Below are 26,987 nucleotides of genomic sequence, written 5' to 3'. Positions count from 1 at the left end.
AACCACTATTCTGAGTATTGCTTTTTGTAGGACAGGGTAGGGGCACCAGGAATGGGTTGATGGAACCAGGGGCCGGGGGGCTGGAAAATGTCTAGGAACTGCTGGTTCCAGCCTTCCGATGGTGAGACTGCTGGGCCTCGTGGACACTTGCTTCCCTCCCACCCCTCTGCCTCCTGGCTTCTCTCTTTTTTAAAAAAAAAAAGATATTTATTGAAATTTTACAGACAAAAGAGAGTTACAGAATAAGAAAAGAAAAAGAAAAAAGATACAAAAATGCAAAGAAAAATACAAAATACATGGGAAAAAACCCAATTAAAAACAGATCAATCTTTTTGTATCTTATATTTCAATTACTTGTTTCCTGACCTCCTCACACCTCCCTTTTTTGTATTCCAATTCACATAGTTAATTCAGCAAATCCTTACCCTCTTTGTTTTTATCTTAATTCTATATCTTAACATATTATAACTTTATATTTTCATCTAATTATCAGTCCATTTTTACATATTCTTTTTAACCTTATTGCTAAAGCCACTTCATTTCAATCCAGCATCATTTTAGCATTCATTAATTTTACAATGTTTCTGCAAATAGTCTTTAAACTTCTTCCAATCTTCTTCCACCAACTCTTCTCCCTGGTCTCAGATTCTGCCAGTCATTTCCGCCAGTTCCATATAGTCTATCACTTTCATCTGCCATTCTTCCAAGGTGGGTAGATCTTGTGTCTTCCAATACTTTGCGATGAGAATTCTTGCTGCTGTTGTTGCATACATAAAAAAAGTTCTGTCCTTCTTTGGCACCAATTGGCCGACCATGCCCAGGAGAAAGGCCTCTGGTTTCTTCAGGAAGGTATATTTAAATACCTTTTTCATTTCGTTATAGATCATCTCCCAGAAAGCCTTAATCCTTGGGCACGTCCACCAAAGGTGAAAGAATGTACCTTCATTTTCTTTACATTTCCAACACTTCTTATCGGGCAAGTGATATATTTTTGCAAACTTGACTGGGGTCATGTACCACCTGTATATCATTTTCATAATATTCTCTCTTAAGGCATTACATGCCGTGAATTTCATACCAGTGGTCTACAACTGTTCCCAGTCAGCAAACATTATGTTATGTCCAACATCTTGTGCCCATTTTATCATAGCAGATTTAACCGTTTCATCCTGAGTGTTCCATCTCAACAGCAAGTTGTACATTCTTGAAAGTATCTTAGTTTTGGGATCTAACAGTTCTGTTTCCAATTTTGATTTTTCCACCTGGAAGCCAATTTTTTTATCCAAGTTGTAAACCTCTCTTATTTGATAATAATGTAGCCAGTCTCGCACCTTATCTTTTAATTTCTCAAAACTCTGCAATTTAAATTTGTCTCCATCTTGTTCCAATATTTCCCAATATTTCGGCCAATTGGCCTCCATATTGAGCTTTTTCTGAGCCTTCGCTTCCATCGGTGATAGCCACCTTGGGGTTTTATTTTCAAGTAAGTCTTTATATCTTGTCCAGACATTAAACAATGCTCTTCTGACAATATGGTTTTTAAATGCTTTGTGTGCTTTAACCTTGTCATACCACAGATATGCATGCCACCCAAAAACGTTATTGAAACCTTCTAAATCCAAAATGTCTGTGTTCTCAAGAAGCAGCCATTCTTTCAACCAGCAAAATGCTGCTGATTCATAATAAAGTTTCAGGTCTGGCAGGGCAAATCCACCTCTATCCTTTGCATCAGTTAATATTTTAAATTTTATTCTGGGCTTCTTGCCCTGCCAGACAAATCTAGAAATATCTCTCTGCCACTTCTTGAAACAGTCCATTTTGTCCAAAATTTGCAATGATTGAAATAAAAATAACATTCTTGGCAATACATTCATCTTTATAACGGCAATTCGACCAAACAAGGAAAGCTTCAAATTTGACCATATTTCAAGATCCTTTTTCACTTCTGACCAACATTTCTCGTAGTTATCTTTAAATAAATTTAAGTTTTTAGCGGTCATGTTGACCCCCAGGTATTTTACTTTCTTAACCAGTGTTAAACCCGTCTCCTTCTGAAACCTCTCTCAATCGGTGTTAAATTTTTCTCAAGAACCTTAGTCTTTAACTTGTTCAACTTAAATCCTGCCACTTGACCAAATTCCTGAATCAATTCTAATACTCTTTTAGTACTAGATTCTGGCTCCTGTAATGTCAATACTAAGTCATCTGCAAACGCTTTAAGTTTGTACTGTTTAGCTCCAACCTGAATACCTTTAATCAGATGGTCCCTTCTAATCATGTTTAGCAAAACCTCCAGGACCGAAATGAAAAGCAATGGGGAAATTGGGCAGCCTTGTCGTGTCCCTTTCTCCATCTTAAATTCTTCTGTCACCACGTTGTTAACTATCAATTTCACCTTTTGTTCTGAATAAATTGCACGTATACCGTTTTCGAAACCTTGACCAACCCGCATCCCCTGAAGATTTTTCTTCATAAAACTCCAAGAAATATTATCAAAAGCTTTCTCCGCATCAACAAATATCAAAACTGCTTTAGTATTAATGTTCACTTGCAGTTTCTCTAAAATGTTAATTATGTTTCTCGTGTTATCAGACAAGTGTCTACCCGGGAGAAAGCCAGCTTGGTCTTTGTGTATCTCCTCAACTAGTACTTTTTTCAATCTTTTAGCCAAAATATCAGCAAAAATTTTGTAATCCACGTTGAGTAGGGATATGGGGCGGTAGTTCTTAAGTTGTGTTTTTTCAGACTCATTTTTCGGTATAAGTGTAATATATGCTTCCTTCCACGACTCTGGCGCTTTTTCCCCCTCCAAAATTTCATTACAAACCTCCTTTAGTGGTTGAATTATCCAATCTTTCAGAGATTTATAATATTTTGAGGTTAAACCGTCCGGCCCTGGTGCATATTCTGGATGGCACCTTCCACCTCCTGTTCTGTTATTTTATAATTAAGCATTAACTTATTTTCTTGAGCTGCCTCCTGGCTTCTCATCCTAATTCCTCTCCCTGGGGGAGTTTAACATCCTGGGACTCAGCAACCCCATAATAGTCCTTGGCCCTGAGTGTGGCCAGACAGGGAGGGAGGGCAGTATTGGTATTGTTGTTGTATTATTATTAATGCTGCCCCATTCCGTGTATGGAACCTGCCCACCTCTCCTGTGCCCCACGGAGGTGGGCATGGAGTTGGCCTCCCTGGCATGAATCCTGCCCTGGCTCTGCCAGTCCCCAGGGGTCATTCTGTGCACAACCAGAGCTCCTGTTAACCTAATTTTGGAGATCCTCTTAAAGATAACTCTGTATCCCTGGATTGAGCTGCTGAGAGGACACTTAGTGAGAAGCCTCCCAAGTGATATTAAAATGGAGAGGTCACGAATTGCAAAGAAACCATTTTTTTAAACGCTGATGAGACCAGAAAAGCCAAGCTAGTTTTCATTTGCAAAGTAGAAAATACACAGAACCAAGCCAGAGGGCGGGGAGGGGGAGGGAACTGGATCTGGCCGGGGGCTGGATCTTCAGCTCCCGCATCCTCGGCAGCCCCTCAGACAGGAGGGCGAGGACCCATTTCATCTTTGCCAGCTGCTTCACGGTGACCGCAAGCCCTGCTTTTTTGGGGGGGGTCAGCTGCGCCCCCTTTCCCTTGCGCGATCTCCCCACCAGTTAGCTAATCCAAAGCGCCAGCAAGACTCCCCACCTGCCCCACCCGGACATCCCTTGGAAACAGGGCCTCAGGTGTGGGGCAGGCAGGCCGGCAGGTGTGCTTTGCAGAGACGGGGACCAGTCCAAAGGGCTCCTCGCTCCGGAAGGGGCAGACCTGCTTGGGTATAGTCGGCCATTTGGTGCCAAAGAAGGACAGAATTTTCTTTATGTACGCTACAACGGCAGCAAGAATACTTATAGCAAAGCACTGGAAGACTCAAGATTTACCCACTCTGGAAGAATGGCAGATGAAGTTGATTGACTGTATGGGACTGGCAGAAATGACTGGCAGAATCCGCGACCAGGGAGAAAAGTCAGCAGAAGAAGATTGGAAGAAATTCAAGGAATATCTACAGAAATACTATAAAATTAATGAACTTTGAAAAGATGTTGATTTGAACTTTGGTGGTCTCTAGCTGTTATGATAAAGATAATGGGGATTATAATTGTTTTTGTTATTAAATTTAAAAAAGTTGAGTGGAAAATAAGGTGATATTCTAAAAGGAATGTTAAGAGATTAGGATTTGCTGAATTAACAAATTGAACTAGAGAACAAGAAGGGGAGGTATGAGGAAGTCAAAGAAACATGTGACTGAAAAACTGTTATTGAAACTGAATTGTTTTTAATATTTTTCTTTTTCTTTTTCTTTTTGTGTTTATATAAAATTGGAAAATTCAATAAATATTCATTTAAAAAAAAAAAAGGAAGGGGCAGACCTGGCCACTAAGTGGGGTGGGGAGCGGGGCGCCTCCCTGCCTGCGCAGAGGGCTACCAGCGAGGATGGGGGGGGGGGCTCCTGGGGAAGAAATGAGCCGCTCAGACCCCCCCCCCCCGGCCAGGAGTCCCTCCGCTGCGGCTTGTCTCTTCGGACGAGGCGACCAAATCCCTGGCCAGCCCTGGAGTCCAGGCGCCCTCTAGTGGGCGGCGCAGGCCCTGCAGGCAGGAACCCGAAGGCGCCCTCGACGGGGATTCCCCCCGGTTTCTCCGACTCCCCTCGTCCCCGCGTCGGGGAGGGGGTGGTCAGCGCAGAGAGAGCAAGGGCGGCCCGTGGGAGCTTGGGGGAGGTGTGACCCCGGACGGCCGTCCCGTTCTCCCGGGCAGCCCCAGCCAGTCAGTGGCGGTCTTGGATGCCCCGCCCCGTCGCGGAAGGAGCCTCCAGAGGCTTGGCCAGCCCGGGCAGCGCCCAGGGGCCGGGAGGCCGGTATTTAAGCCGCGTCGGACGGCGCGCGGAGGCAATTTGCTGCTGCTGCTGCTGCTGCGGGTCATATGTCCCGGAGCCGTCCAGGAGAGCCAGCGCGCGGTCCAGCTCACCGTCGAGCATTCCCGGGAAACTCTCGCCGCTCCGAAGGAACGGGCAGCCCGAGCTCCACCAGCCAGAATTGCATCCGACTACCGCACCGGAGCCAAGCGGTAGCGCCCCGCACCGGGTCCTCGCGCCCTGAAGCCCTCTCCGCCGCCCCCCGCGCCGCCATGAAGCGCCAGCTGCGCCGGGAGCCTGCTTGCATCAGCCGCTGTCGCCTCCTCCTCCTCCCGCTCCTCCCGCTGCTCCTTCACCTGCCGGGCGCCGAGTGCGCCTCGCCCGCCCCGTCGGGGCGCATCTCGCCGCTGTCGCCCAGGTGAGTCCCCGCCCGCCCGTCGGAGAACTCTCCTCCTGCTCCGTCCCCTCCGGGGAGGGCGAAGGTCGGCAGCCCTGGGGTGGGGGTGGGGTGGGTGCCTGAAATGGGGCCGGGAGGTGACCAGGAGCCCTGCCCCGACAGAGGCCGCCTCAAAGCAGAGCGGAGAGGCCCGCCTGCTCACCCCCATTTCATGTCCCCTTGCAGAGAGTGTGGTGGCCGGGGCGTGTGGGGAGCCGCTGAGCTGTCAACTTTTCCCTTTCCTTGCGAGGAATCCTATTCGGAATAAAGGAATTTCCCTTAAGAAAAGGGAAACGTTGACAGCTATGCCCCTCCCTCGCCCCTGCCAGCTGGGGCGGAATCCCTCTTTGCACTTCGGGAGAGGCGTGCAGTCCAGTGGAAGGGAGTTCCAGGGATCGGCCCGAGAACCGGCTTCTTTCTCAGGCAGAGGAAAGACCCCCGCCATGGCGTGTCCGGGAGCCGCGCGGTGGAGTGCCTTGCGTGGGGCAGGGAGTTGGGGGGGCTCCAAGAGTTACTCTCGGGAGAATCGGATTGCGCCGGTTGGGACCAGCCTAAAGAAAGACCCTTTGCTCTCCCCGACCCCTTGCATTCCACACAGCAGCCCGGATCTCTCTCCTAAAACGGGGGTGATGGTCGGGATACCCCCAGATATGCTCAGATGGGAAGGAAGGAATCCCCTTCCCCTGGATTTTGGGGGCTGTGCTTCTGTCCTGGGCCGGAATGGGGGTGCCAGCCTGCCACCCGCTTCAGCCCTGCAGGATCTCCTTTCAGGCTCTGCAACAGCAGATGGAGGCAAACCTCGCTAGGCGGTTGTAACAGCCCTGAGACCTGCGGGTTTGGGGCGGCATACAAATTTAATAAATCATCATCTCCAGAAAACACGCAAGGAGCAGATGAGATAGAAGCCATGATAAAGCAGCAGAAACCATCCTCGAACCCTGGAACTGTGGAGTTGGAAGGGTCCCGAGGGTCATCTAGTCCAACCCCTCGCAATGCAAAAATCCTGCCCACAGCCATCCCTAGGTGGGCTTGAACCACTAACCTTCTGGTTAACAGCCAGACGCACTGGCCCATTGCGCCCTGATGAAGACGTCCTCTCTGTCATCCAAGCAGGGGGATGTGTCCCCTTTAGCAAGGAATTGAACTAGTGTAGAGCTCCCATTTGTGAAAAGGTTTGGCCAAGGAAGTTCTCTAATAGCCACACCAACGCAGAGCGCACGTACAAGCAGGCACATGCGCACACTTGCCTAGGGGTTCTGTTGACAATGAAGCAGTATATAAATGTTGTCAAATGAATTCTATATACAGTTGAATATGTTGCCTGGGAAAATGCCTGCCTGCTAAGAGAGAGGGCGGCTCAAGGAAGCAAGCCAAGCTAGATTCTGATTGGGATACCTCTCTGTGAAAAGGGGGTGGGTGCGCAAACGAGACTTATGCAGGGAGGGGGTACATGACAGAGAAAATGGGTTTGGGTGAGCTGGGCCTTAACACAAGTGCAGGAGAGAGAGAGAGAGAAAGAAAGAGAGAGAGAGTTGATCCCTGCTGTGAGGAAACTGATCCCTGCTGTGAGTGTCTGGGTCCTCAGAAGTTGCTGACTGCACAGCTGGCAACTGTGTGGGGCATGTGAGTGTGGCATGACTTGGCACCTTTGGATGCTTCAACTCCAGGTACCTGGGCAGTCAGAGTGTTTCTGTCCGCCAGGCCGGGAGCAGCTGAGTGGGTGAGGGTTCAGGCCGAAGGGGTGGATGTCTGGCTCGTCACCTGACCATCGGATGGCTGGGGGGAAGTGAACCTGAACCGGAGTTGCCCCTGAGCCAAGGCAGCAGAAGGGCAGGCAGGGGTTCAGCGGGCATCGTTTGGGCTCAGCAGAGCTTGGAGCAGGAGGGCTGGGCACGCTGCTGGCTGTGCTGTGGACTAGAGCTGTTGCCTCTCCCGCTGGCCAGTGGACAGGCTGCCAGTCCCTGCAGAGAAGGATGGAGAGATTTCAGCCAAGGACTGGTTGGTCTCCCCAAGGCTCTTCTGCTGCTGTTGAAAATACAGCTCCAGGCAGTGTGTTGACACAGTGGGGGGTGGGGAGACCCTGCAGACCTTTGACCACTGCAGCCCACGAGTTCTGCTCAGAGGATGGGGGTAGGGGGGCAAGGCATTGTGAGGGGGGCTGGCTTCTGTCTCTTGCTCCCTCCTCTGTCTATGAGCCAGGGGATGGGGGCATCCAGCTGTTTGCTTGGGACCACCGCTGGGCAGTATGCCAGCATCTTCTCTGGTCCCTCTAGCCCTGCTCCAGGGCTAAAGGGGGTGAGCAGCAGGTGTAAGCCCAGGGGATGAATGGGAGCCCAGCTGAGCCATTCCTCCCCTCAGCCATGCGGCACTTGGGAGCCTGGAGATGGAAAAGCAAGCAAGGCTTCCATGAAGGTGGGTGGAACAGCTCCCTAAGCAAGAGAAGACTGAGGTCCCCACAAGCGCCTCCTGCTGTGTTTACCCAGCATTCAGCTGTGATGCAACTGTTGTCTTTGGTTTCGGTCCTCAATGGCAGAGCAGAGGCTGCTTCCCATGCAAAGGATGGTGAATGAATTACAGCCCCACCTGCCCTTCCTCCAGGGAGACCCACATCGTCCCAATAGTCTAAGGGAGAGAGACTGGTTCAGGGTCAGCACAGCCAAGCAGAGATTGGAACTGGAGTCTTCCCAGCTGAAAGACAAACTTTTATTGAGGCACCTACTGCGAAGTGCAAATTATGATTTTTGGCTTAGGTTTGTGGCTCCCCTACAGGCTTCCGGCTGTTGCATCAGCTCCTGCGGCATTTTTCCTATTTAAGCTAATGGCAAGAGATGCTGCTTTGCCTGTACCCCATCCAGGGATGGCAGGAAATGCTCATTTGTGGCAGGTGGAATCTGCCCAGAGTACCAGGGCAGTTTCTATCAAGGCTGATTCAAGGCTAAGCAACAAGGAAGTACTGGGCAGAGGGCAGATGAGAAAGCAGGAACTGCAGTGAGCAAAGCAGGGGGACATCTCAGGCAGTGGAGACATTTCACACCTGGGAGGATGGTGTCAAGAGGGTTAACGCCCAGGATGAGTGGAAGGGCTGCAGAGGACAGGGAGCTGGCAGACAGGCTTGTTTGAGCAGAGTATTTATATCACCCCGCTTTGCCACACAGGATGGCTTACAATATAGGTGGTTTTTTTTAATCCAAAACAATTACCAAAGTCATGGTCAGCAGTTTAAAAATCATATTTGGTTGTGACTAAAACAAGGAATGAATCACCTCTCTCTCTCTGTGTGTGTGTGTGTGTGTGTGTGTGTGTGTGTGTGTGTGTGTGTGTGTAAGGTATGGGTGTTTATGTCTGGAGGTGGGCAAATGTTGTCTGTCTTCAAAAGGGAAGAGGGGAGTGTCTCCAAAAACTACTGAATGGTTAATACAAGATGAGTAAGAGGTCAGTCTGTGGCCATCTAGAAAATCTTTCTTCTTCTTTGGCGATCACTCGTAGCCGTGTAAGATGGTCTTCCATAAACACGGTTTTAACAATGAGTCCGTAAGTGACTGTGAAGACCAATTCTGGATCCACACGTCCTTCCACAGTGGGGACTGTGGTCTCTGGGCGGGATGACTAGAAGCCAGAATGGGTTGATCAACTGTATGGCTTGCAAGACCAACCTTCCCTCCTGTCATTTTGTCTAGAGTGACTAGTCTAGTTGCTTTATCTTCAATGAACATAGTATATCTTGATTTCAGCAAAACATTTGACAAGTAGGTAAAATAGAGGCTGGACAACACTCCTTTGTGGTGGATCTAAAACTGGCTGAGTGTCCACTGTGTGTCTACTGAGTGCCCACGATGAGTGGCTCTGTGTCGGCCGGCTGGGAGGTCTTGAGCTGAGTGCCGAGGGACACTGTCCTGCTCAGCATTCCTTTCGATTACTTGGAGTCTGGAGGATGCTGATGCCAAGCTGGGAAAGGGATGAGGACCTTGGAAAACAGAGTACAGGTTCAAAAGATCTTGACAGGCTGGCAGACTGGGCTGAAACCAAGAGAATGAAAACCTACAGTGATAAATGTAGAGTCCTGCATGTAGGTGCAAAGTAGGGACGGCTCTTGGGCTCTCAAATTTCAGTGGTGCAACCATACAATTTGGCGCCCCCGTCTCTCCCGCTCCATTCTACATCATTGTTGTGGTGCCCCCTGTGGCGCCAACACCCAGTGGGGCAGAACCAGTTGCGCTACCCTAAAACCGCCTCTGTGCAAAGAATCAGAGTCACAAGTATAGGATGGGGAAACCAAGTGTGCAGAAAGGATCTCGGGGTCTTAGTGGCTCCCAAAGTGAAGAGAAGCCGGTTGTGTGATGTGCCAGCTCAAAAAGCTGATGCAATCCTAGCCTGCATTTGCAGAAGCAAACATCTCTCTCTCACACACACACACACACACGCCCCACAGGCCAGAGGACCAAGGCCTCTGCAGAGCCAGGCAGTCATCACACCCAGCTGCAGCTGTGCCAGGCGCCCTCACTTGTGGAGGGGAGAGGCAGCTCCTCCTGTCCTGTTACCTGAAACTGTGGTGACGGTTTGGAGAGAGGCTGTTGAACCTGGCCTGTGTGTGGGATACGGGCCTTTGATGCAGCTGGCCTCCGCTCCCTCCTTGCTGCCTGCCTGCCAAGCGTACGTGTCCTGTGGCAGGTACAGCTCCTTTGCCTTGCCTGCGCTCCTCCCCGCCTCCCGCCCTGCTCCTTCCCTCTGGCCATCTCCCAGTCTCTCCCGCCTCCTCCCCTCCTCCAGACCAGTTCCTCTTCCCTGGTGGAAGGAAGCTGACATCCTTCTCCATGCCCCAACCTGACACATGCTCTCTCCTCTCCTCATTCATTCTCTCCCCCCCCCCGCCCCATCTCGCTTCTCAAATGGAAAAGGTGGCTCAGCAGGTTGCGTCAGGGCTAGGCCACACATAGTTTCTCTTGTGGTCTGGAAGAGACGGTTGCCACAGCCCAGAGAGACGTGCTGGCCGTGATGCCTCTCCAGGCAGCCAGGGAAGAGGGGCCTGGCCTCACAGGGGACCAAACGGAGAGGCCAGAGGCCGTCCAAGGTCCTCAAGGAGGGAGTGCTGGGGTTAGAGGGAGCTTCTGGGCTCAGCTCACAAGTCTCTTCACAACTGGTGCAGAGCATTGCCCTCAAGAGATGACCCCCCCTTGCTGTGTCCTGCCACAGAGGGGGGGGGGCTGCCCTTCCTGGAACCACCTTCCTATGAAGATGGCCAGGCAGGCAGGTCTGCCTCTGCTCAGTTACAAAGGCCAAGAGCTGAGCTTTTAACAAGCATCTGACAAAAGCAAAAGCCAAGGTTGAAGTCTACCAGTTTCAAGCAATTAAATGTTCCTTCATTTAAATGTGTAAAATATTCCTTCTGCCCCAGCCGACTTCTTGCCACATTGATCTGAGCAGGGCCATAGTTCAGGGACAGAGCACCCGCTCCACATGCAGAGTCCAGGTCCAATCCGCAATGGCGCAAGGGCTGCGCATGTACCTTGCCTGAAAACCTGGAGAGCTGCTGCCAGTCAGTGCGGACAGTACTGAACCAGATGGAGCAGAGCTTGACTTGGAATGCGGTAGCTTCCAAGGTTCCCAACAGGACGTGGGCAGGGGGACCTGTCCCTGGATTGGGTGGGAGCTCATCTCCCCACCCAAAAGGGGGCTCTAGCCCTGCTTCTCCTCTCCCACGATCTCATTCAGGATCTGGGTCCCCCACAGAGAGGATTGGGGGGGGAGCCCTTTAAAAAGCGGCTTCCTATTACAGTAATTAATTCTGAGAGAAAACCCAAATACAGAAGTTTGTCAATGGGAGTGAGTGGAAGAGCCACAGTTGTCTCTGAGAATGGCAACCATCTCCAATGGCCTGGGAGGCCAACATGTCTATTGGCCATGAAGGACACAGCAGGGAGGAGGGGACACAAGTCACAGCTATACAAGTGTACACATGTGCACGCATGCACACACACACACACACACACACACACACACACACACAGCAAGGGTGCCCATCATCCCACACACTGCACAAGCTCCACACACAAAGACCAAGTCATATTTTCTGACTCCCAGTATCAGACCTCACACGATTTTCTTCAAGAAAGATACCCAAGACTGTTGTCCTATGCCTGAATTCTTGAGAGTGAGTCACACTGAGCAAAGTGGACTTTAGGAGGGAACAGTCTGGTTTTCTTGTCTATGACTTTGGAGGCAAAAGGGTCTTTCTCAGGCAGCCCATTCTCAAAAAAGTGCATGCCCCAAATTGCCTTATTCCTGCTGCTGTTAGGCTGGGGGGGCAATCCCCAGGCAGAGCCCTGAAACTCAGTGGGGTTGTGGAGATGGAGATTCCTGGGGTGTGAGGCTTGCCCTTCTTTGACCCTGTCTCACGTGTCCAGTGCCAACCTGATGCACCTGAGGGGAGGTTCTGGCAGTGGGGTCTTCCTTGCTGACTTTCAGGGCTAGCCTGGTCCTGGAGATGCCCATGCACGCATCCAGGTGAGCATCTGACAAGCTGTTTAGGGGTTGGAAGGCAACCACAGTACTTTGCATTGGGCCTGGCACCACAGTGGCAACCCACAGGCTTCTCTCCCCGAGAGGCTGCGCTCTACACCCACCCAAATATGCTGACCCAGATCTGCAGCCTTCCCACCCCCCAGCCCTCTTCTTGAGTCAGGCTGGGCCTTTGTCTGTGCTTCTTCTGCTCTGACAGGCCTCACTCTCACCCTGCCTGGACCATCCCATGGAGAGGCAGACTCACCTGTGACGAGTGCACCTCCTCCGTGAGAAAGAATTGTGAGCGCAGTTTCTGGGCAAGGGCAGCCAAGCCGTTTCAAGCAACATTCCATGAGCCAACCCTGCGAGGGCACATGCCGGCTCTGGGCCTGGGCAGTGCAGAAGTAGGTGTGGCCCCTGCACCCCCAGGGACCACACAGGCAGGTGGGGGGAAGGCGGCTTTGATCCCCCTATAAACAGGCTGTGGCTGCTCCGTGAGCCCGGCTCCTGCAAGCGTTTGTGCTCCTGCTCCAACATGCCTCTTTCCCTTCTGCTGCCAGCGGAGGGCGAGGGCTCATGGCACCTCTTCCATCCTCTCCTTGCAGGAAGCCCTGGGCCAGAAGCCACCCACCAGCCTGGCTGCAGAAGAGGCCGGTGACAGAAGAGCTTTCGGACAAGATGGTCAGAATGTGGCCGGCCTGGAAGCCTCCCTTGGCGACGCCAGGAAGCCGGCTCCACCTCTCCGTCCTCCCCAGGCGCAGCCTGGATCCCCAGCAGCCTGGCAGCCCCACCCAGCGCCGGCTCCCGTGGGCTCCAGCCCCCCGTCCAAAGCGCCAGGCAGCCCCCCGCCTGCACCGTGCGCAGCTGATGCGTGTCGGCTGTGCCTTGGGCACCTGCCAAGTGCAGAACCTGAGCCATCGGCTCTGGCTTCTGAAGGGCCAGTTGGGACTTCAGGAATCAGCCCCCATGAACCCCAGCAGCCCCCACAGCTATGGGTGAGGGAAGCAACGGACTCCAGGACCGGAGAGGGTCTCCTGCCTTCCCCTGGCACATCGCTGAGCAGCTGCCCTGGCCTCTCTGGCAGTCTGGACCGGGGTTTCTGCACTGAAGGGAATCCCCCCTGCTGGAGGGGGCCGTGAAGAAGTGACCAGGGCCCAAGCCCTGACTAGAGCCGGCTGAGGGGTGACTTGGCCATCTGATGGAAAGGAGCAAAGCAGCCGCCCCAGACCCCCCTGCAGGAGAGGCGGGTGCATATGAGGGCTGGAAGGACTGTGCACAATACACCAAACACAACTCCCACACTTGCACTTGTTATGGAAAATAATAAACATCTAAGTGATGGTCTTTCTTTTGCCAAGAGTTTTCCTATGCATTTGGGGGGGGGGGGCTGAGGCCATGCCCATTTCTACGAAGAAGTACCCCTCACAGTAAAAAGAAATGCCAGACTCCCCTCCCCTCCGGGTGTCCCTTGAGACTCGAGAAAGGCTTCTTGCGGCTCGGCAGGGACAAGCATTCAGACCAAGAGCCAAACACCCATTGAAGCAAACTGAAGGATGTGAGAGCAAGACAGCCTAGATCACCTTCCTTTTTATTTATTTATGCAATCTATTTCTATGTTGCTCTGCCATAAAACAACCGGGTGGCGTGCAGCAAAAAAATGCAAACCATTTTAAAATGTGGGAGTTCCCATGGGGGGGGGGAGGCATACCCAGGGCAGGATTGAGGTTTGATGCTGCCCTCAGCTCCTGAAGGTAATGGGGCCCTTTTGATGTCCAGCTGTCCTTTGTCAACAACAAATTGTCGCTGTTTTTTGTGTTGAATATATGCTATATAGTCATTGACGGACCTAACAGGCATCTCAGGCCATTTGCACATGTTGCCAGGCTACCAGTCCATGCAGAATGGAGGCACCCTATATATAGGTAAAGGTAAAGGGACCCCTGACCGTAGGTCCAGTCACGGACGACTCTGGGGTTGTGGCGCTCATCTTGCTTTACTGGCCGAGGGAGCCGGTGTTTGTCCCCAGCTTCCGGGTCATGTGGCCAGCAGGACTAAGCCGCTTCTGGCAAACCAGAGCAGCACACGGAAACGCTGTTTACCTTCTCGTCACAGCGATACCTATTTATCTACTTGCACTGGTGTGCTTTCAAACTGCTAGGTTCTCAGGAGCTGGGACAGGGCAATGCGAGCTCACCCAGTCGCGGGGATTTGAACCGCTGAACTTCTGATTGGCATGCCTTAGGCTCAGTTGTTCAGACCAAAGTGCCACCCGCGTCCCGACCCTACATATAGAAAGGAGCAAACCAGTGCTATTCGAGGGAGAGGCTAGCAGGCGGGGCCCATGACTTGAATCACAGGAGCTGACACAACACAAAACACTGTTGCTGGATGTAGGCTTGATTTTATTGGTTTTTTTATCTTGCATTTTGGAAATGTACACCCGGTTTCCTCCCCTTTTTTGAGGGGGGTCCCAGGAGAGGGGGGCCCTAAGCTAGAGCTTGTTGAGCTTAGCCGTAACCCCCCCTGGGGAGCAGGCTCTGGGCGGGGGGAAGGGGGAGATCTCCTCCCGGAAGGGTCCCCCATCTGCTCGCCCCCCTTTCCACCCCCTCGCCCCTTCTCATGCCGAGGGACCCCCGAGGCCATCTAGTCCAGCCCCGGCGAGGCCAGAGCTCCCAGGGGCCGGCGGGCCACGAGCTGCAGCGCTGCCTCCCGGGACGACGCCCGGCCTCTCTCCGCCCGGGCCCCGGAGCCACTCCTGCGGCTCCGCCGGGGGGGAACCGGAAGGAGCCCGTGGGGCGACGGGGACCAGACTCCGGAAGTGCGTCATCCCCGCGCGCCCAGGCGGGCAATTCAAAGCGGAGCCGGGCGCGGAGAGCCGGCGCCGCCTTCCCTGGAAGACCCGCCCGGGCGGCGCCTCCCTGCCTCCCTGCCTGCCTCGCCCGCCTCCGTCTCTCTGGCGATGGCGCGGCGAGGGGTCTCCGGCGAAGAAGCCCGGCGGCCGAGGAGGAGCGCGGCGTAAGTAGCCCCGGAGGGCGAGGCCCGGAGCGCCAAGCCTGGCCAGGGGCCCCTGTCAAGCGGGGCGGGTTCTTCCGCTTGACGCCTTCGCCGGGCGGACCGCGAGAGAGGTCGGCTCCTTCGGCAGAATAGAAATATCGGGGGGGGGGGGGGAAACGCCTCTTCGTGGCTCAGGAGAAATGCTAAAGTAATCCAGAAAAGTCGTTAGAAGCAAGTAATCAACAGCACTGAAAGGGTTAAGCACATTTATAGCACAGATTAACTAAAAAATAAATAAATCACATGTTATTTGAATGTTCTTTTGGAGATATTGCCCAAATTCCATTGCCTGCGTTAGCCTGGGGTGTCTTATTTTATGTTGCAACAACCCAATAAAAAGTAGAAAAAGAAATTGAAACATAATGACGTCTATGTCTTTTAACCCCTTTTTCCGCCTTTAAATCTTTTAAGTAAATAGTGCTCAGTGGTATGAAGAAATATATAGATGCTTTTTTGAAGGGAACTGGAATTGTGAATAAAACATGGTTGCCAACCCTGGAAACAACCCTGGAGTAATTTCACTCTCATTCTTGCCTTTCCGTGTTGAAGATGAACACCTGGAACACGAGAAGAGCTGCTACTCCAGGCCAAAGGGCCCACCTGGTTTAGCACCCCTCTTCTCCCAGTGGCCCCCCAGATGCCCCAATGGCGGAAGCCCCTGGGCAGAACCCAAGAGCCCTCTCCCCATCGGTGATTCCCAGCAACTGGTATTCAGGAGCATCGCTGCTCCAGCAATGGAGGCAGAGCATCATCGTTGTGGCTCGTAGCCATCGATAGCCCTCTCTGCTCCATGAATTTGTCTAATCCTCTTTTAAAGCCATCTAGGCTGGTGGCCATCACTGCCTCCTGTGGCAAGGAGTTCCAGAGTTTAACTCTGTGCTGCATGAAGAAGTGCTTTCCTGAATCTTCCAATATTCAGCTTCCTTGGAGGGTCCAGAGTCCTGGGGTTGTGAGAGAGGGAGAAGAACCTTCCTTTGCCCCCTTTCTCCAGGCCATGCATGATGTTGTATACTTCCGTTTCCACGCCTAACCCTAACCCTAACCCTAACCCTAACCCTAACCCTAACCCTTCATCTGGCTGTAAATTCAAACAGAGCCTTTTGACTCCCAACACAGACGGGCAGCGGCACTGAGTTCTGAGGCCGCACCGAACATGCAGGCTCTGCGAGACTCGCTCCCAGTGCTGAGGAGAGAGTCATCCACCAGAGCACTTCATAGTGAACCAGTTGAAAACCATCCTAAATTGGAAATGTCAGAACATTGTGTGCTCCCAGCCATATGCCACCGCAGTGAAGACTTTTGATCAAAGCTTCTTTCTGTGCATTTAGAATATGGCTGTTCAATGGCTAGCCACTTTCCTTTTACTGTTGTCTGCTTTTCAGCTCATCGAGTTCAGGCAGCGATGACGAGTTTGAAAACTGTAAGTAAAAGCTAATTTCCTCAGTGGGTCTAAAGATAAGTTATAGCACAAAAAACCTCAGAAAAAGCTACTTGCGTAGAAAAGAGAAGAAGAGGAAGAGTTTGGATCTGATATCCGGCTTTATCACTACCCAAAGGAGTCTCAAAGCGACTAACAATCTCCTTTCCCTTCCTCCCCCACAACAAACACTCTGTGAGGTGAGTGGGGCTGAGAGACTTCAGAGAAGTGAAGCCTGGAGAAGGAGTTACCCTCTTTCTCTGGGTTGCACCAACCCAGAAACTTTTTCCTATGTACTGATAGCTTCCCTTTCCATTACACTTTTGCTCTCTAAAAATTGGTTCTAAATTATTACACTAAAATTGGTTCTTCTGTTGCCTTTGAGGTTAACCTGGTCCCCAGCTTTATTGGGGTGCAGGGAGCCTTGTGTTTTCTTCAGACTGCTGCACTGTCAGCATCTCTTCTCACCCACCGAAAAGCATTTCTTCCCTCGACAGTCGGTCCTGTTTCTGCCATGGACCAGAGTCTCTTGGCCAAAGGTTTCTTCTGTTCTGTTCCGCAGCTTCTGGGGTGAAGCCCTTTGCCAAGCAGGCAGATTCCCTTTCCCTTGAGCTCCGTAACAGATACCACCTGCATATAGATGCCACCTAACATTGAAACGCAGCACAACCTCCGAGTAGGACTTGGTGGGATGCCACCCCAGCACCTCAGGAGGGCAGGCTCTGTGTGTAGCATCAGGTGGGGGGGGTGGGGCGGCTCAGCTGCCACCTGCTTCTGGCTAATTTTGGGTCAGTGGATGGGAGGAGGAGGAGCCCGTTTGTAAAGGCGAGTGAGCCTGACAGTTTAACCTGTGGCTCGTCTCTGGTGGGTCCTCCTGGGTGCCCCAGAGCCCTGCTTAAAAACACCATATATAAACAGCCAGAAGAATCCCAAAATCAGATTTCTTCAGCGGAATGTTCAGCCTCTCCTTTGAGGTCTTTCTGCTGGGAGCAGCTTCATGCTGGCATCTGAGCCCCTTGAATGTGGACCCAGTTTGTTCCTTCATCCCTGGTTTCATTTCAACGCTGGCTAGTTTTTGAAGCTGCCACCTTTGTGGGCTTTAGAAGACGAGATTTCAGGAAACAAAAAAGTGACGTTTCTCGCCCTTTCATGGTTTTGACTTAGTTTTATCTAGAATGAAGACCCCCAGACCTGCAACATGCTGCGTTCCAAGGACACAGAGCAGGTGGGTTCTGCCAAAGGGGGGGAGGGCTGGGCTGGGTTTTTTCAAACAGTGAATTGGAAATCGTTTCAGCCGCCTGAAAGTGAGTAGAGCTCTGACTTGGCATGTTTATTTGTATTACATAAGCCCACAACTTACACACCTTTAACTTGTGTTCAGATTCATGCCCTTGGCATGCATAAATAAATAAATAAGATAGGTAGATAGATAGATAGATAGATAGATAGATAGAGAGGAGGTGGGCATCCGGGAAAAAAGACTTTGGCCACCCCACCCACCCCTCAGCCCAGTATGTGTTTGGACTATACAAGATTCTGTCTTCAGGCATGATCCTGGAATGCAGCCCTTGTGTAAGTTGTGGGCTTACTGTATATTTCACAAGCAAGACCAAAGACTTGTTCTGCATCCTTGTTTGCCTTCTGACGCTGCTGCCTTTGTCTCTTGTGTCCCAGATTGGACGATTCCAAGGATGATTTCTTCACGTACCTCACAAGCAAATATGGATCTGGCAAAAAAGGCAAGTGATAATGGAAAGACCCTGCTGCTAGTCGGAGGAGGCTGGGTGAGCTGTCCTGGTCCAAGGCAGGTCATCCATGTGTTTGTCCAGGGAGCAGAGTAGCATCCGTGTGGGGTGGGGGGGTTCCCACTTCAAAATGGCCTGTTTTCTCCCCCCCACCCCAGGCTGCGTTTTGCCATCTCAGCTGGGCTGATGCGGCCCATGCAAGAAACCTGCTCCCTCCCTGGGGACCCCGCGGAGCTCTGAACCTGGGGAGCAGTTGGTGGCCTCCTTTCACCCCACAGGAGTGCAGGAATTTGGGCCCCATGTCGGGGCGATACGAGATGGGTGGGGGCACTCACCTTGCTGTGATTTTATTTGCATGCCACCCTTCCACAGTTCAAACCTTGCTCACGGCAGCTTACAACATTAAAAAAAAAAAAAGTATGCGACTCCAACACAACAAAAGTAGTCAATAAACAATACGTAGAACCTTACAAAATACTAAACCAACTGAACAGTTTCCATATAAATCACAACGAAATCTAAAATAAGGTTCCCCCCCAAAGCAGCCACAACCGCCTGCCCAAACTAAAAGGCCCAAGCAACACCCCAGCCCAAGAGCCTTCCGAGCTGAGTTGGTGCACTCTCATGTTCTCTAAATGCAGTGATTGATCTGCTCAGTTTCACTCCCAAGAAGCGCCTGTGAAATGTCTTTTGCTGACTTGCAGGGCCGCGGTCTGCTCAGGCGCAAGAGGTGCCTGGGGCACCTGCAAAGGGGGCTGCTCCCTCTGCCTCGTTTCTGCCTCCCCTTGTGTTCAGTGAGACCGACAGCGACGATGACGATGACGACTCCGTCTTTGCCAAAGGCACCCCAGGGAACCCCCAGCAGCCCAGACGAGCGTGCCAGGCCCCAAAGTGGACCTGGAGGAGCTTGCAACGCCCTGTCGCTCGCAGGGGCAGCCCCGACTCTCCCTTGCGCGAGGGGGAAAGGAGTTGCTGCACGGATCAGTCTGGAGGCACCGCCCAGAGCCAGGAGCCGAGAGCAAGTGCTGTGCTGGGATCCGACACCTCCGACGAGGAGATGGACAGCCTCCTGGTGCGCCTGAAGCAGAAGATGGTCCTTTCTGCAAGGAAGGCAGCAGCGGCAGACCCCAGGGACACCGCTGGTAAGAGGCAGCTCTGCTCCCCCCTCACCCTGGAAGAGCCTTGGGCCAGGAGGGGGAGGAGGAGGGGGCTTCCAGGGTCCTCCCACCCTCAAACCCCATGGCCACAATTCAGAGATCACTGTAGCTCTGCCCCTCAGTTTGGCTGGGGGAAAGAAAGTGGGGAAGCGTTTTGTTCAGTCGTAATGTTATTTTTCAAAAGAGATTTTCTGGAAAGATTTCAGTCTTTCTCGGGCAGGAGAGTCAGCGCAGGCCGGGTCCTCAGCACCCACTTAACACCTTTTTGGGGGTGCAGGGCACGGGGAGATTTCCTGAAACTGCAGCTGTAGGAAAGTGGGAGCTTGAGGGGAAAGGGAGGCAGCAAAGAAGCTTCATTTCTGTATGAGGGAGAAGAGTGAGAGCCAGCTAGACTGGACTCCCCTCCCCCCCCCCAAAGGTACCTGTCAGAAACCATCTCCGGCTGCATCCCCTGCTGCTTGGGGCAGATGTCCACGGTTGCGGGTTGCACATCTCTTTGCCTGCCAGGCTCTCTGTACTAGAGCCGTGAATAAGTGTCCTCCATGAGTACATTCTCCCTGAGCTTGAAAACAATCTGCAGGACTATTTCCCTCACCCCCAGTCCTCTTCACACTGTCGTATAATTAGAAATATCCTCATTTTAAGTAATGTTAGCACAGTCCTGGTCCTGAGGACCGTTGGCTTCAGAAGTGTGTGGAAACGGGGAACTGGCTGATGTTCACTGGACTGGTGACTTGGGTCAGAAGAGGTTGGGGTTTGCCAGAGGGCCCTGATAAAGCACCGTATGGTGTGGGGGATGTGGGAATATTCAGAGAGACAGGAGAGGATATATTGTTTAATAATGTCCTTCCCAACTTGTGTTAACAAGTTCTATAATTTAGCAGAGTAACATTCCCCTTTTAAACTTTCACAGCGGATAGGTTTGCCAGGCTTGTATAAGTCTCTAAAATAAGTTTCCTGGTAAATCCCCTTTTATTCTCTCTTAAAAGAATAGACACAACGTAGTCTTATATAAAAGTAAAAAATAGTTTACTCACACATCCTGTTCACAAATTGATCCCAGAAGGCAGTCTTAGCTTACAAAATATATATATGTGGAATCTGTCCCATAAGGAGATAGTTCGTTTGTCCTCTCTTGGCTGGAAGCCAAGAGAGCATCTCAGGAAGGAGATGTTGCTTCCTCGAGGAATGGAGTCAGAGAGAGAGATGGCTGCCTCCCCTGTGCTGTTTTGTTACCTGCACAGGTGAGGTCATGCCCACCTCTGGTCACATGCAGAGGAAGTTTGTCCCAGCCCAGGAGGAAACAGGAAGTTCCGACTGGCTGGTCCAGAACCCCCTTTTTATTTCCACTCTAGGAATGTTGTATTTGACATCTCTGTGTTTCACACCCCACAGGGGACGTGGCTGGGCTGAGTGTCCAGGAGAGTTGTCTTCCTCCGCCTCCCATAAGGGTCAAGTCCTCTGGGTCACCTGAAGGGTTCAGGGCGGGCAGAAGTGCTGCTTCTGTTTTGCACAAGGTGTTCACTGACTCTCTTGCGGGATATGGGGGTGGCAAGGGGCTCAGCTAGCGCTAGAGGGGGCTAAGACAAGCTTAGGGAGCCCAGTCAGGCCTGTTGAGGCAGGTCTTGCTCACGAGGGCTGAGCAGAACCTGCCAGAGGAGAAGCCAGCTTGCCTGGGTCGCAGGTGTCAGGGGTGAGCAGCAGAGAAGGGCTCGGAGTGTTTTGGTTCTGCACGAGGGGCAGGCGCTTGAGACGGGGTAGCTGGGCCAGGTGGGCCTTTGCTTGGACCCTGCAGATGTTTTACGCTGCCAGACACTTGATTGGGGAGCAGAAAGGGCTTGTGAAGCTGTTTGGTCATGTGCTTCGCCCTGGCTTCCACTTGGGGCCTTGTCTGCCTGTGCTGAACCTTTGGCTTGTGATTGGTAGAGAGAAGAAATGTCCCGCCTCCCCTTGGAAGCGCCCGCCCAGCTGTGAAGAGCGAGAGCGCCCTTCCCACGTGGCCCAGATCGCCTCTTCCGGCCACGCCGATCTCTGTGCAAGCTCCGAAGAGCAGGGTGCTCGGTGACATCACCCCATCCCACCAGACACAGATGAGGTGAGCTCATCTTCTGCTCATGCCTCTGTTCCCAGCTTTGGACTCTGGCAAAGCAGCTGGCCCAGGCCTGAAGTGGCGAGCCTGGAAGAACCAGCAAGCCCAGCACCTCCTCCCTGAGGGCATGCCCTCTGCCTTCCATTCCTCTTGGCAGCCTGAGACTGGGATGCACGTTCCGGATCCGGACCCCAGTGTCAGTGGCTTCCACACAGGAGCTGCAGAAAAATGTGGTTGCTTAAGGCAGCTATGGACTCAGAAAGGTTGGCAACTACTGGACTAGTCCCTGTTGAGTCTCATGGACGGAGCCTGGGCTGCTCTTTCCTTCCCTCTCATGGGTCTTTGCCTCCTCAGGAGTTCCTGCCAGGTGCAGGGCTGCTTCTTGCAAGAGCTGTCCGACCCAGAATCCCAGCACTCTAAGCATTTCCGGAGAAGGAAGGGGGAGCTGGCCCAGAGCCTCTATGATTTCTACAACCGTTCCGTGTTTGAGCAAAAGGTACAGAGCTGGAATGGGGTTGTTTCTGCACCAAGCAGGTGGGCTGCTGGGTCTGGCTTCTGCTCGTGGCTGCCGACCCCTTGTCTCTCCTCCTGTGGATCCTGTGGCCTCTTGAGAGGGTTTGGGAAAGGGGGCAGAAGGGCAGCAGCGGCAGCAGCGGCAGCGAGGGGTTCCTTGCCTGCTGTATGAGCTGCCTCTGGACTCTTGCCTGGATTCCTGCATCAGCAAAGCTGAAGCAAAGAGTCACGCGGTTGAGTGGGGGCTGTGCTAAAGTAAGGCTGGACCTCTCTGCAGGCTCCCTACTTTGAAACCAAAGCGAAGACCGAGAGGAAGATTGTCTGGTCTCTGCTCCTCCGCAGAGCCAAGCTGCACAAAGAGGGCTTAGCGCACGCCTGCCCTGGGGAGTCAGTGAAACGAAAGAGCACAGGGAGTCTTGTGAAAGGCTGGCCAGCCGGCCGGGCTCCCCTTGTCTCTGGCCAGCCTGGCCCTCAGCTCAGAAGTCAGGAGTGCAGCTCCAGGACCGGGTAGGAGCTAAGCTGCTTCTCCCCCTTGTCCTTTCAGTTGCCAGAGAATATGGAGATTGTCTGGAACAAAAAGATGCGGAAAACTGCCGGGTGCTGCGTGAGTGGCCAGCTGAAGGGCCCCGAGGGGCAGCGCTATGCCCGGATAATGCTGTCGGAGAAAGTCTGTGACTCTGCAGGCAAGTGGGGGGAAGGGGTCTTCCTGGGGTCCTGAGGCTCTGCTGAGTTGCTGCAAAGCTAATTCTGCATTTGGATGGCAGCGCACAGATTCAGAAAGGAGCTTTGAGGTTGAAGAAGTAGAGGGGAGACTGGTGGTATTATTTTTATTTCCTTGCATCCAAACCCCACCTTTCTTCCACCCTGGAGCCCGGGGGGGGGGGGGGGCGTGTCTATGTGGCTCCCAGGCTGTCACCCATCCAGGCACTGATCAGGCTCAGATGTGCTTGATTTCAGTAAGGGTGGGGCCTTATCCCAGGCCACCAGGCCACATCCTGCTCCCCACCATAGTAGAAGACGTGTCTGGATTACTGGCTTGGGGCATTATCCCAAGCATTCCTCTTTGTAAACTCTAGTTTAGCGTTAATGCCATGCTGTAAATCAAGACACCAGGGGTCACAATGTATTAACAGACCTTGACCAAGCGTGGCAGATGCAGCCTGTCTTCCCTTGCCCTGCTGGTTCTCTGGTCTCTTGGATAGGCTTGTTCAAGGAAGGGCAGTGCAAGGGAAGAAGAGTCACCCAAGGTGTGGGAAGGTGGTGAGTGGGGCTAGGCGATATATTGATATATCATCCAAAACCGGTTTGAAGTCCATTTTGTGATATTGGTTTCATAATTCTTGATCTGACTATATATCGCAAATCATGTCTCTCTGTGTTATGCAAAAATTATGATGCGGGGAAAACTGTGAAGCCAGCCAATGCCTCTCCATAGCTCCATCCTTATTTCAGGCATTGTGATACGTCACTATATTGTGGTTTAGCTGGTGATATATTGTGATGTTGAAAGCCAGAGATGGCCCAGCCCTGCTGGTGAGCCTGGTGCATGTGCGCCTGCGCATCAACTGGAATCACATCTCCTTGCTCCATGACTCTCCTGTCTTGCGCAGATCGACTTCGGGACACTCTGATCCACGAACTGTGCCACGCAGCTGCCTGGCTGATCCACGGGGTCCGAGACGGCCACGGCCGGTTTTGGCGCTTGTATGCGAAGAAGTCGGCTGTGGTCCACCCAGAGCTCCCAGTGGTGTCGCGATGCCACAACTATGAGATCAAGTACAAGTTCACCTATGAGTGCTGCCGGTGCAAAAACACGTGAGTGAGGATCGGGGCCTGTTCCTGGTGAGGCATTTGAGCCCCGGTGTGCGTTGGGTGACTAACTCCGATCCCGGCTCAGCTACTGCAGCTAGTCCTGAGTGAGACCCATATCCTGTTCTAAGAGAGTCTCTGCATCTGCCAATGACTCTAAGAATCTCCAGCCTTCCAGGGTCCTGATCCTGTAAGCCCTAATGGTTTTGTGGGCTAACCCCACAGAAGGTGGTCAGACCCCACCCATTCTGCCCCCTGCACTCCAGCTTTTGGAAGATATCCAGATATATCAGATTTTGCAGTCAGTGCCTTGTGAGGGAAGTGGGAGTGTGGGGCTGCCTCCTGGCCCCCAGGAAGAGCCTTCTTCACTCTTGAGCTCTGCCCTGCTCAGCCCTTGAGTTCTACATCAGCTTGGTCTCCGTGGTGAGGATCAAGGGGAGCGAGGGCTTGAGAGCTGAAGGAGAGCCCTGTGGCTGCTGGGTCAGGCCAAGGGGCCCTTCTAGTCCACCCTCCTCATCCCACAGAAGCCAGCCCAGATGCCCCCCAGGGAAGCCCCCACGCAACAGAAAGTGGAGGGGGAAAGCTCTTCTCCCTCCCATAACTCTAGAACCCGTGGACATCCAAGGACATGGGAAGATTCAGGACAGGCAAAAGAAAGTATTTCTTCACATGGCACATAGTTTGTGGAATTCATTCCCACAAGAAGTAATGGCAGCCACTACCTAGGGTGGCTTCAAAGGAGGATAAGTCAAATACATGGAGACTAAAAGCTCTGTTCTCCCTCCCCTGTCGGAGGCAGTAAATACTTTGTTGGGAATCACAAGTGGGGAGATTAGCTGCTGCTGCTGTGCTCAGGTCCTGCTTCTGGGACCTGGCGGGCCCCTGGTTGGCCACTGAGGAGAACAGGATGCGCCCCTTTGGCCAGATCCCACAGGCTCATCTGACATTCAGTACAAGGTGAACCAAAGCCCATCCTCACCAGATGCCTAACTTAAAGACTCTGCCTCAAGTGCCAGGCTAAAGTGCCCAGTGAGGAGGGCATGGGCACCTCATAGAATCATAGACCTCCCAGGGCGGGAGTCATTGTAGCAAAACAAAAGGGGGGCCAGAACCCCAAAAGTCCTCTGCCTCTCTTCCCGCTGCCTTCTCCATCGCTCATATAAACCCAAGGCCAGAGCTTGGCCCGGATGACGGTCTCCCTAATACTCTGCAGGAGGAGTAACATCATCTGGGGATCCTGCAGGAGGACAGGAGATAAGCACATGTCATGGTGGCTGCAGAATTTGTCTTCCTGGGAATCATCGGGGAGATTCTCGGCCTCAAGGTTGAAAGCAGCCTGCTGAGTCCTGCTGTCTTGGACACAACTGGGTGGCAACTGGTCCAGGGACCAGTTTGAAATTGGCTCCCTCTTTGGGGCCTCCCGACCCAGAGAAACTAGCCAGGCCTGCTCACAGCTCATAGTTCCAGGGGAATAGTTGGCGTTGCTCTTTCAAGAAGGGCTTCTGTTGACCAACCACTGAATGTGTCCAGATTGGCTTGTGTGTGCCTGCCTTGGGCTCTGATCTGCAGGATCTTTTCATGTGTATGGGTGGGCTTGCAGTTGGGCATCAGGAGTGCTGGCCATGTGGCCTCTTGCTGAATCCGGCTGCCAGTTAGTGGGTGTTGCTTACGGCCGCCTCCTGCGCCCGCCCGCCTGCTGCTCCCTCAAGCCGCCTCCTGTGTTTTTGCTTTCCAGGATCGGGCGCCACTCCAAGTCTCTGGACACCCAGCGCTATGTCTGTGCCCTTTGCAAGGGGCAGTTTGTGCTGTGCCAGCCCACGCGCAAGGATGGCACACCAGCGAAAGCACCGCTCACACCGTTTGCAAAGTTTGTGAAAGAAAACTACGGCTCTGCTAAACACTCGCAGAAGGGGCTGAGCCACGGAGACGTCATGAAGAAGCTCAGTGCAGATTTTGCTGCGCAAGTTTCTCTCACCCCACAAGCGACTCTCCCACACTAGCAAGGCTTGGGCAGCAGCTCCAGATCCCTTGCTGTACGTTGGGGGTGCTTTCCTTCCCAAGAAGCAACCAGGTGGTGCGGGAGCCCCCTCCTCAGGAACTGCCGGGTCTTTTCTTCCCTTCTTCCCCCACTCCAAATGTTTTTTACAATCCTTGCGTGTCTGGTCTCATTTGCCCAGGCGATTAAATCAGTTTGGTAACACATTGAGTTATGAATAAAGTAAACTATTTGTGTGTCCTGAGTATTGTTTTCTTCCTAATTGCGCTTTTGAGCGCAGATGAATCGCTAGAATTCTATGAATGATCTCACACCTGCTGCAGCTGGCCTTCTGCCGCCTGTTGCATCTCGCGGGGTGGGGGTGTGTCTGGAGGGCCTGACCACTCCTGTGATGCAAAACCCTGTGCCAGGGGTACACCTGTGATGCAAAAGCCATTTCATGACCAGGGAGGTAAGCTCTAGCCAGTAGGTCATCATATGCCCCTCCCCACATGAGCACGATGTCCCTGTCACCCACCCCATCTGAGAAATACTTTCTTACTTGGTCATGCTTCTTTGAGAACGAGCCTGGAGCAGGACAGTGCTACCTAAATCAGCCAAGAAACAAACGCTGCCACCTGAGATTGGGTGGGGAAGTGGGGCTCTGTGCTTTGTGCTATGGTGGCTTTGAGGTTGAATCCTGACAAGACAGAAGTACTGTTTTGGGGGGACAGGAGGCGGGTGGGTGTGGTGGACTCCCTGGTCCTGAATGGCGTAACTGCCCCTGAAGGACCAGGTGCGCAGCCTGGGAGTCATTTTGGACTCACAGCTGTCCATGGGGGCACAGGTCAATTCTGTGTCCAGGGCAGCTGTTTACCAGCTCCATCTGGAACGCAGGCGGTTAGCGCCAGCGCTTAATGGCGGATCTCTCCCGGAGCTCCGGGAGAGGTCTGCTTCGTGGGTTCGGGTCCTGCAGCTACGGCGGAGCGGGGACCCTCAAAAATCACAGACGCGTAGCCTGTGAACTGGAGACTCGGCGGGCACCTTTGCGCCCCCCCGACGTTGTGAAATAGCCTTTTTAAAGGCTGCGGACCAGCGGAGGGTGTATGGAGCGGTGCTGAGAGTCGCTTTCACCCAGCCTGCGAAGCGAAGCCGCGTCGCCATTAGCGGAGAGCGCTGATTTCTTCCGGTGAATTTGGATTAAAAAGAGCAACTATCCGTGAGTAGGATTGAACGCTAAAATATAATTGGACACTAAAATTAAAGAAATTGGGCACCGAGACGGACAAGCACCAAAAAGGAAGTCTGCTTTCCGTTCTGTAGCAAGATCAAAGCGAAAGGCATTTAAGCTGTAACTGTTTGAAAGGAGAGTTGTGGGAACTAAGAAATCCACCACCAAG

The 26,987-nt window shown here is 52.6% G+C and overlaps 3 protein-coding genes across 4 annotated transcripts in view; all 3 read left to right on the top strand.

Moving 5' to 3' along the window:
* Positions 1 to 26,987, top strand: part of PPP6R2 (protein phosphatase 6 regulatory subunit 2) — a 1,004,265-nt gene that overhangs the window by 112,586 nt on the left and 864,692 nt on the right. The gene's annotated exons all lie outside the window — the stretch shown is intronic.
* ADM2 (adrenomedullin 2) lies at positions 4,974 to 13,171 on the top strand. Of its 2 annotated transcripts, XM_083573671.1 has the most exons (3): positions 9,076 to 9,307; positions 12,104 to 12,232; positions 12,434 to 13,171. In XM_083573671.1, exons 2-3 carry the CDS (start codon positions 12,180 to 12,182, stop codon positions 12,825 to 12,827), a joined length of 447 nt encoding a protein of 148 aa, XP_083429797.1. In that variant the 5' UTR covers positions 9,076 to 9,307; positions 12,104 to 12,179; the 3' UTR covers positions 12,828 to 13,171. The 2 variants fall into 2 exon arrangements, with proteins under 2 accessions (XP_083429796.1, XP_083429797.1); XM_083573670.1 differs by lacking the exons at positions 9,076 to 9,307; positions 12,104 to 12,232 and adding an exon at positions 4,974 to 5,312.
* Positions 14,792 to 25,852, top strand: GCNA (germ cell nuclear acidic peptidase). Its single transcript, XM_083573277.1, has 10 exons — positions 14,792 to 14,843; positions 16,265 to 16,302; positions 17,464 to 17,524; positions 17,974 to 18,038; positions 18,749 to 19,186; positions 21,128 to 21,296; positions 21,645 to 21,786; positions 22,348 to 22,486; positions 23,414 to 23,618; positions 25,348 to 25,852. Exons 3-10 carry the CDS (start codon positions 17,475 to 17,477, stop codon positions 25,610 to 25,612), a joined length of 1,473 nt encoding a protein of 490 aa, XP_083429403.1. The 5' UTR covers positions 14,792 to 14,843; positions 16,265 to 16,302; positions 17,464 to 17,474; the 3' UTR covers positions 25,613 to 25,852.

This window comes from Podarcis filfolensis, assembly GCF_964270895.1.
Source record: "Podarcis filfolensis genome assembly, chromosome: 10".
Taxonomy (NCBI): domain Eukaryota; kingdom Metazoa; phylum Chordata; class Lepidosauria; order Squamata; family Lacertidae; genus Podarcis; species Podarcis filfolensis.
Note: the sequence above shows the minus strand (reverse complement) of the source record. Positions and strands in the feature narration are given on the sequence as shown.